This window comes from Lithobates pipiens, unplaced genomic scaffold, assembly GCF_037356315.1.
Source record: "Lithobates pipiens isolate NorthernLeopardFrog02 unplaced genomic scaffold, aLitPip1_a1.2 Scaffold_23, whole genome shotgun sequence".
Classification (NCBI taxonomy): Eukaryota; Metazoa; Chordata; class Amphibia; order Anura; family Ranidae; genus Lithobates; species Lithobates pipiens.
Window position 1 is genome coordinate 15,646,136 of NW_027507785.1, and position 10,192 is coordinate 15,656,327.

Below are 10,192 nucleotides of genomic sequence, written 5' to 3' on the forward strand. Positions count from 1 at the left end.
TTTTTTCAAGCTATTATGGCTATATCCACGTTTTTTAAATCTATCATAAAGAGTTTTAGCTACTAGTTTGAAATCTGATTCTTGGCTACAATTCCGCTTAAGTCTGAGATATTGACTATATGGTATAGACCGTACCAACGACGGTGGATGCGAGCTGTTGGCATGTAAGATAGTGTTTCCAGCCGTTGGCTTCCTAAAGAGTGAGGAAGCCAACAGACCGTCAGAGTTAACACTAATCTTGAGATCCAGGAACTCAACCTCCCTTCTATTATATTTCAAAGTAAAACGAAGATTGTAATTATTAATCGAAATTAATTGAAAAAAATGATTTAATTCAGCTTCAGTTCCAGACCAGAAGATGAGAATATCGTCCAAATACCTATACCAGGATGAGGTGCCATGCAATGGGGTGTTGATGGAGGTTTCAATCAAGCTTCTTTAATGAATTTGTTATGTTCCATTCGTTTAAATGCAGAATTAGAGAATACGGAAATCTCAAAATTCAGAAATCCGAAAATTTGAAAATTCGAAAATCCGAAATAATAACTAAATTGTAGGTAGTATTGGAATTTCCTGTCAAATTTGGCTGTTAGTGAACGTAATGAATACAAATTTATGAAGTTACAAAATACCCAATATAATGAATGCCGCATATAAATGAATGGACCGTAAACATTTTTATAATAATAAATAATAAAAATAATATTATTTATTATTATTATTATTTATTAATAATTCATTATGTTCCATTCGTTTAGATGCTACATTTGTTACTTTGGCTAATTCATAACATCAGATAAATTTGTATTCATTATGTTCACTATCAAACAAATTTAAAAGGAAATTTCAATACCTATAATTTAATAATTAGTAATAGTTATTATTATTTCGTTATTTATTATTTCGGATTTTTTTTCTTTTGAATTTTTGGCTTTTCATTCTTATTTCCAGATTTTCATACATACATAGTTACATAGTTAGTCAGGTTGAAAAAAGACACAAGTCCATCCAGTTCAACCAAAAAAAAAAAAAAAAAAATATATATATATATATATATATAATAAATATCATACCAGCCCATATACCCAATTCTATACCCAGAGTTGATCCAGAGGAAGGCAAAAAAAACCCAGCAGAGCATGATCCAATTTGCTAAAGCAGGGGAAAAAATTCCTTCCTGATCCCCCAAGAGGCAGACATTACTGGAAGTAACAGCAGAGGAGTATATATGCTGATAGTATCCACGGAGGAATTGGATGGTTGACGGTGACGCTAGAGAAGTGTGAAGTTCCCCCCCTCTATCCATCTCCCGAATTCATGTGTTCCTTATAAAAGGCTTTTTTTGCTGTATACCTTACAGCAGTAAGGTAATTACCTAGTGTGACCAGCACTAACACGTGAAAACCACCTGAACGGAGAGAGTTGGCTTGGCACATAACTGCACTTTTTTATTTGGTTGTGATATTTCACCTTAATATTCACGATTGGACTATGTATGGGTCACTCTGATTAAACCCAATTGCTGTTTTTTGGATTTTTTCATATATTTTTTTCGCTGTATGCACTTTATTACTCTATTATATGTTTTATCACAGCACCACTGTCGTTGATATTCGAATTACTTGCATATTATTTTTTATATTTTTTATATGCTATGCATAGATGCACTTTGTTCTATTTTTTCCTGATATTATTTTTCATTAAGCACGTTTGCACTTTGTTTTTAAGCATTATTCACATTATCATATCTTTGACACTTTTAAGATATAGATTGAGTATTTAGTAGCTGTTGAGTTTTATTTTAGGAAGCGCAACACCCCCTTTTTTCTATTCATATTTAATGAGAGCCAACTCATAAAGTGTTTGCTGCACCTATTAGAATAGAACCGTTCCTTTTGATTAATTATTTTTTACATATAGCGCAGGAGCCCTTACATATATATTTAATAAGTTAGCCTTCTCTTTGTCCCCAGTCACCCACTCCAGATTATTTTGCAAAGGGCCTACATGCTCAGACTTAACCTTTTTACTATTAATATATTTGAAGAATTTTTTGGAGTTTGTCCTACTATCTTTTGCAATCTGTCTTTCATTTTGAATTTTTGCATCCTTGATTTCCTTTTTACATATTCTGTTATATTCCTTGTAACATTTAAATGACACTAGCGTTCCTTCATTTTTATATTTTTTAAAAGCTCTTTTTTTATAGTTTATATCTTTTTTAACTTTGGCCGTGAACCACATCGGTTTTATTTTTAACCTTTTAAACTTATTGCCCACCGGAATATACTTTGCCGTGAGATCACAAACAGTCTTTTTGTAGAATTCCCATTTCTGTTCTGTGCCCATTGATGCTAATATTCTCTCCCAGTCTAAGTCCTGGAGAGCAGCCCTCATCCTTGGAAAATTTGCTCTCTTGAAATTAAGTGTTTTTATCTTTCCCGTATGTGATTTTTGCTTACATCTAACATCAAATTACATCATGTTATGGTCACTGCTACCCAGATGTTCCTTTATCTGAACATTAGTAATACGTTCTGCATGGTTTAAGATTACCAGGTCCAACAGAGCATCATTCCTAGTTTGGGCCTCAATAAACTGGACCATAAAATTGTCCTGTAATAGGTTTACAAATTTTTGCCCTTTAACTGTCCCAGCAGTGCCATTACCCCAGTCAATTTCTGGGTAGTTAAAATCCCCCATTATTATCACTGTCCCAGCCCTTGCAGCCCTTTCTATCTGTGCAAGGAGCTGAGTCTCCACCTCCTCATTAACATTGGGTGGTCTATAACAAACTCCAATGATTAACGTTGAACTATGCACATCTGTATGCAGTTCCACCCATAATGCTTCAGACTCATCACACTCTCCGCCCACCAGGTCCTCTTTCTCCCTCGCTTTGAGATCATTTCTCACATACAGACAGACCCCTCCACCTTTCCATTTTACTCTGTCTTTCCGAAAGAGTGCATAGCCAGGAATATTAATAGCCCAGTCATGTGAGGAATGAAGCCAAGTTTCAGCAATACCGATTACATCATAGCTCTCCTGATGCACCAGAGCTTCCAACTCGCCTATTTTGTTTGGCAGACTTCTGGCATTGGCGAACAAACATTTTAATGTATTAGTACATTTTGACCGGTCACATACTATCCTCTTGGGTGTTCCAAGATTAAAACTAGGACCTGCCACCATATCCACCTTGGGTTTATGCGCTTTAGTTACCCCACCACTAATGCCCCTAATATTACTCTCTGGAATATGCTCCACGCTGACTACCTCTATCTCTGAACCCTCCCCCCCATCGCCTAGTTTAAAAACCCCTCTAACTTTTTGGCCATCCTTAATCCCAGCTGATCTGCACCCTCCTCATTTAGATGCAGTCCGTCACCCGTTTCACATTTTCAAATTTTCAGATTTTCGGATTTTCACATTTTCAAAATTTCAAATTCAGGAATTTACGCATTTATGAATTTACGTTTTTGGAAGAATTTGTTAAATGGGTTTTCATAAATTTTAATATTTCCAAATGAACAAATTTGTCGAATTTCATTGAAAAAATTATTCAGAACGAAACAAATTGCACATGTCTATTAATAAGAAACGTTTTATCTTTCTATTCACTTATAGATCAAAGAGATGAAATTCAGTCTGCAAATGAAGTCAGTTTAAAGCAACCTTCTCAAGTAAAAAAAAATAGTTTTTGGGGGGTTTAAATTGTTATTCTGTTTAACCCCTTATTAACCCTTAATCAGCCTTATTGAAGCCTAAGTCCGCATACACACGGGCGGATTGTCTGTCCAACTTAGTCCGCTGAACCGTGTTTCAGCGGACAATCCGCTCGTGTGTGGGCTTCAGCGGACTTTTTCAGCGGACTGTCTGACGAACAAAGTCTTACGGAATTTCCGTAATTTTGTCCGTTCAAACTTGGTTTTGTCCGTCCAAACTTGGTTTCAGCGGACAGTCCGCTCGTGTGTAGGCAAGTTGGACGGACTAAGTATGGCGCATGCTCAGAAAGGATTTACACGGCCGAAGGTTGCATTGCAGTGTATAGGACGTAGTTTTTCTAGTCCCGTCGTACGTGCTGTACACGTCATCACGCACGCTTTCAGCGGACTGTCTGCTCATCATGTGTGGTCAAGTCCGTTCATTCAAATTTTGAACGGACTGTCTGTCGGATTGTCTGACGAACTTAGTTGGGCAGACAATCCGCCCGTGTGTACGCGGCCTTATACTTATCATTTAATTATTATTTTCCAGCTGATTTTTTTATTTTTATTTACTTTTATAAACTATTCATAAATAAAACTTTTTTTTTGTTTGCTTTGTTCATTAATAGTTTTACACCTTTAACATATATGTATATATATCTATATATATATATATACACACACACACACACACACACACACACACACACACACACACACACACACACACACACACATATATATATATATATATATATATATATATATATATACATATATACACACACACATACATTTCACATTGAAAAATACACAACATTAAAAAAATAAACAAAATATTTAATTTGTAAAAAAAAATGTAATGCTTTGTACCATTACTGACAGCTGAAGTGTAAACAAAAAAGTTGCAGTAGCTATCGGTAATTGGTAAGACCCTAATATAACATAATAGTATTTTTTTTATTTCTTTGCACATTATGTTATTTATCATTACATTTCTTTAAATTTGATTGAAGCTAAAAGTATTATGTCTTATTTTATTGCCATCTTGTTTGATAACCTAATGTTCAGGGCTTGTAAATGTTTAAAATAAAAAAGTTCTTCAAAATCGTGATCTTTATTCTAAGCAAAAGAATTATGATTCTCATTTTATCCAGAATCGTGCAGCTCTAGTGGGTATGACATTGCAGAGAGTAAAAAAGCTGCTTCTCACTACAGTGAGAAGATAAAAGAAAATAATGCTGGGACAAGATCTGAAGGTCAAGAAAAAGTTTTGGGGATAAATATTGGTCCATCATGTGAAAACCCTTACATTTGCATCATCATATTAGGGGAACTAACAACTGCTGCAAACATTGATTGTTCTTTTCAACTGGCTTCTGTTGGACATGCTGATGTACACACGGGTCGAATGTCAGTCGGTTTCTGTTAAACTGGCTGATACCGGACAATATTTGGCCCATGTGTACCAGGTTTAAACATTGTCTCTGCGTAGAACTAACACTGACTGAGGGAACATGAAGGAAAAGGGGAAGGTCTAGATAAATAGATGGGGAGGACAGAAGATGAAACCAAATCACATAAGTGAACAAGTTGTAATGGGCCAAAACCGACCCCTAGATGTCAGCATACATCAAACAAAGGCAACCCGATACAGTTCAATACAACACAGAAAAAATACATATAAGTGCAACAAAATATTGATAACAAGTGTAGAAACCATACATGGTTCCTTGGCATGTTTGAGATCTTTGTTCTTTCTCTTGTTTATCACTTATGTCAACTATGGATGGTTAATGCCTATGAATTTGTGTCCACTTTCCTCCTAAAACTACATTCCACAAATAATGGCTGACTTTTATTTTTAGGGCATGGGTCCGTACTCCATAGATCAGAGAATTAAAGATTGGTGGGATCACCAAAGGTGTGACAGAGAGGAGCACATGAACAGTTATGGGGAGAGTAATATTCCCCAGTCTGTATTTAAGCACAACAAATAATACTCCAATTAAGAATATTGAAAAGTTGAGCAAATGGGTCACAACAGTGTGGACAGCCTTCTGACGTGACTCCTTGGAGAGGTTCATGCAGACAAAGAATATTTTTAAATAGGAAAAAGCAGTGACCAAAATGGTGAGGACAAAGTAGATGGTAAATACGGCGGCTGAAAGTGCATTGCTATTGGATGAATCTACGCAGGCCAGCACAATGAGGGACATATTATCACAAAAAATATTTATTATTTTATCCCCACATAAAGGAAGTGCTGCTGTCAGAAAAAGGAGCAAGAAGAGGATGATGAAGGTTATGCCCCAACACCCAAAGATTATCTTCACAACCTTCTCGTTTGTCAATAACATGATGTACTGCAGAGGTTGACATATGGCCAAGTAACGGTCGTAGGCCATAATGGTAAAAGTACTCATTTCAAAAAAGGCAAAAGTAGAAATGCAGAGATTTTGAATAAGACACTCAGTGCGAGAGATCTTCTTTGAAGAGGTGATCAAGTCAATCATCAATTTTGGAAAAAATGAAGAGCTGCCAAAGATCCCATTGAAGAGCAAACTGGCTATGAGAATGTACATGGGTTCGTGGAGGCTTCTCTCCTTAAAAATGGCATATATGATTACACTACTTACTGTCAAAATATATGAGTAGACCATTGTAGAAAGGAAGAAGTAGAGGTATTTTTGCTTCTCCAGCTCCATCAGCCCCAGGAGGATGAAGCTGGTGCTGGTGTTGGATGCGGTGTCCATCTTTCTTCTTTCAATTCAAACTCGAGTTTCATCTGAGATCAGTTGCATGATCCTGAATGATTAAAGAACAGAGAAAATGTTTAGATTGTTACTTCTGAAATGTGCATACATGCTTCCAAAATACTATCTGCTGCTATAATTTTTGGGGAATTTCAAAAATTTAATTAAATTGTGGTAGCTGGTTGATTGCCTGGTAAATTGGTGGTGGTGGGATATTGTGTAAAAAATATTAGAAACTTTTGTTTCATCTGCAGCTTCCTGTTGAAATTGAAGAAAGTGGAAAGATAGATCCGGACCCGTAGGTTTATTTTACTGGTATTGTTATCTTAAGGTATTGGTGTTGGTGTAAATGATCTGGTTCCGGGGCAGGCAACTTCTATACCCCAGAGGGTCTCCACAGTCTCCTTGGCTTGTAGTGTAATGTAGTAAGAGTTGAATTTAAAGTGCCACACCACTGCTAAAAGATCCAGATACAACATTGTTCCATTATAGGTCAGGGTTACAATTCAAGAAGTGTCCAACGCGTTTTGGAAGTCTAAGTGCCCCCTTCATCAGGGCTTGACTGGCAACAAAGTGAACAAACCAGTAGTGAACTGGAACTAGTGAACTGGAGCTACTGGACCTGGGTGCCAAACAAGCAGCTGATTAGGCCTGTGCTTTCAACTCACACTGGAATACCAATGTAGGTCCAGTTCACTACTGGTTTGTTCACTTTGTTGCCAGTAAAGCCCTGATGAAGGGGGCACTTAGACCCCGAAACATATTGGATACTTCTTGAATTGTACCCCTGGCCTATAATGGAACAAAGTTGTATCTGGACCTCTTAGCAGTGGTGTGGCGCTTTAAATTCAACCCTTCTTCCTTTTAAAGGACCACCAAGTTTAATGTGGCATCTTATAATGATCATCAATGTGTAAAGTTGAATTCCAAGTATGGTATAGTTCTACATTTACATTGGTCCAGCTTGGACCAATGTAACAATATATATACACCATACCTGGCCAATATCCCTGGAAGTTGGAAATCTTTAAAGTAGACATCGCTACTCCAGTGACCTCCCCTTGCTTCCGGGTCCAATGCTGAATGCCTACCATGCTGTATTCTGAGTGCAGGAGGTCAGCCCTTGAACACTGGCTCCATTCAGAAAAGCTTTGCCTTTTCAGAAAGAATGCAAAGCATTCTTTGTTTAAAGGAAGTGGAGAGGCTAGGCGATGACATCGCGCTCTCCACCAGGTACAATCAGAGACCACTTAGCATTAATTCAGAAGATGCAAAGCATTCTCTGAATGGTGCCCATTCTGAGCAGCCTACCTTCTGTTTTTAGAATGCAGTAGACCAGCCACTTAGCGTGGGGCCTGGATACAAATGTAGATCTGCAGAGTAGCGGTGTCTGCTTCTGTGATTTCCAACTTCCAGGGACATAAGTGTGTAGGCAGGTGCAGTCTACTTTCTCCACTGCAGATGGTGCCCTTCGGCAGCAGCACCGCCGCTGGAGAGGAAGTTCCTCTATAGGTTCATGGATCGCGAGGGAAGCACCCGACCGGATGCTTACACCCAGTGTGACTCCAGCAGTCATCTTGGGTCAAACAGACCATATTGAAGGCCTTGGCTCCTGGGCTTGGTGCGCTTTTTATGTGTTGGTAGAGTAGGGACGGGTACCCCGCCTGTTAGGGACAGTGACATGGAGGGAAAGTCTAGGGTCCCAACTCCTTTGGACATCTTCCCGCTTGGGAAATGGATGGCCAGGCCGCATTCCACTCTCCTAACAGATGCACTTGGGGGCTAAGAATATACATGCATCATACATACTAGGGGGAGTACAACTGGGGGAATCAATGGTGGAGAAGGATCTGGGGGTTTTGCTAGATTTTAAGCTTAATAATAGAATGCAATGCCAAGCTGCGGTTTCCAAAGCAAGCAAAGTCCTTTCTTGTATTAAGAGAGGTATGGACTCCAGAGAGAGATATAATTTTGCCCCTGTACAAATCATTAGTAAGACCTCTGGAATATGTAGTTCAGTTTTGGTCACTGGTTCTCAAAAAGGATATCGGAGAACTGGAGAAAGTGCAGAGAAGGGCGACCAAACTGATAAATCCATCCATACCAGACCTGAAGGGTCTGGTATGGATATTTGGGGGGAACCCCACGGCATTTTTTTTTAAACTTGACGCGGGGTTCCCCTTAACCACTTGCCGACCGCCGCACGCCGATGTACGTCGGCAGAATGGCACGGGCAGGCATAAGGACATACATGTACGTCCTTTGCCTCCCGCGGGTCGGGGGCCCGATCGGGCCCCCGCCCGGTGCCTGCGGCGGTCGGTTTTCGTTCGGGAGCGATCCCGGACGAGGGGACGGCCATTCATTCATGGCCACCCCCTCGCGATCGCTCCCGACGAATGGAAATCCCCGGTGACATCACTTCCTCTCCTGTAATGTAAACACAGGAGAGGAAGTGATGTATTCTCTCCTCCGTGTCGGTATTTTTCGTTCCGACACGGAGGAGAGCGGATCGGTGAGTTGCACCAACACACCCCACACACAGTAGAACATGCCAGGCACACTCACACCCCCCCTTTACCCCCCGATCACCCCCCCAATTACCCCTGCCCCCCAGTCACAGTGACACCAATGTCATTTTTTTTTTTTTTTTTTTTGCATTGGTGTCATTTGTGACTGTAATAACTGTTAGGGCAGTTAGGGTTAGCCCCCTTTAGTTCTAATGTACCCCCCTAACCCCCCCAATAAAGGTTTAACCCCGTGATCACCCCCCGTCGCCAGTGTCACTAAGGCTGGGTTCACATTGCAGCGGTTTATGAGAACGAATGTGATTCGCACCGCACTGCAGTGCAAATCACATCCGATCTCTGTGCGATTCGAGTTCAGCCATTCGCCGCACCCGCCACACCCGCCGCACCCGCCGCAAATTCGCACGGGACCCTTTTTTTGGCCCGCAGCAGAATCGGATCGCATGGGTGTTCACACCATGCGATCCGAGTTTGCAGATCGCACTGCGATATGCGAACTGATCTGGGGGTGTCAGTAACATTTCACTGACACTCCCAGCAGTTCGCATAGGGCAGTGTGAACTGCCGCCGGGAGGCATGCGATGCGGGAACCCGCCGCGGATTCGCTGCGTTTCCGCATCGCTCCAGTGTGAACCCAGCCTAATAAGCGATCATTTTTCTGATCGCCGTATTAGTGTCACAGGTGACGCTAGTTAGGCAGGTAGGTATTTAGGTTCGCCGCAGCTTTTTATAGCGCTAGGGACCCCCATATACTACCGCATAAAGCCCCCTGATTGCCCCCTAGTTAACCCTTTCACCAGTGATCACCATATAACTGTTACAGGTGACGCTGGTTGGTTAGTTATTTTTTTATAGTTTCAGGGCACCCGCCATTTATTACCTAATAAAGGTTTAACCCCCTGATCACCCGGCGGGTGTCATTTGTGACTAATAACTGTTAGGGCAGTTAGGGTTAGCCCCCTTTAGTTCTAAGGTACCCCCCTAACCCCCCCAATAAAGGTTTAACCCCGTGATCACCCCCCGTCGCCAGTGTCACTAAGGCTGGGTTCACATTGCAGCGGTTTATGAGAACGGATGTGATTCGCACCGCACTGCAGTGCAAATCACATCCGATCTCTGTGCGATTCGAGTTCAGCTATACAGATAGTATGGCTGAATTCGTGTCGCACCCGCCGCACCCGCCGCAAACTCGCACGGGACC

At 40.6% G+C, this 10,192-nt stretch overlaps 1 protein-coding gene across 1 annotated transcript; it reads right to left on the bottom strand.

The window, feature by feature from the left end:
- Nucleotides 1–4,756: 4,756 nt before the first annotated feature.
- Nucleotides 4,757–6,507, bottom strand: LOC143926849 (olfactory receptor 6K3-like). The gene has a single exon (XM_077450889.1). It carries the CDS (start codon nt 6,464–6,466, stop codon nt 5,504–5,506), a length of 963 nt encoding a protein of 320 aa, XP_077307015.1. The 5' UTR covers nt 6,467–6,507; the 3' UTR covers nt 4,757–5,503.
- Nucleotides 6,508–10,192: the final 3,685 nt, after the last annotated feature.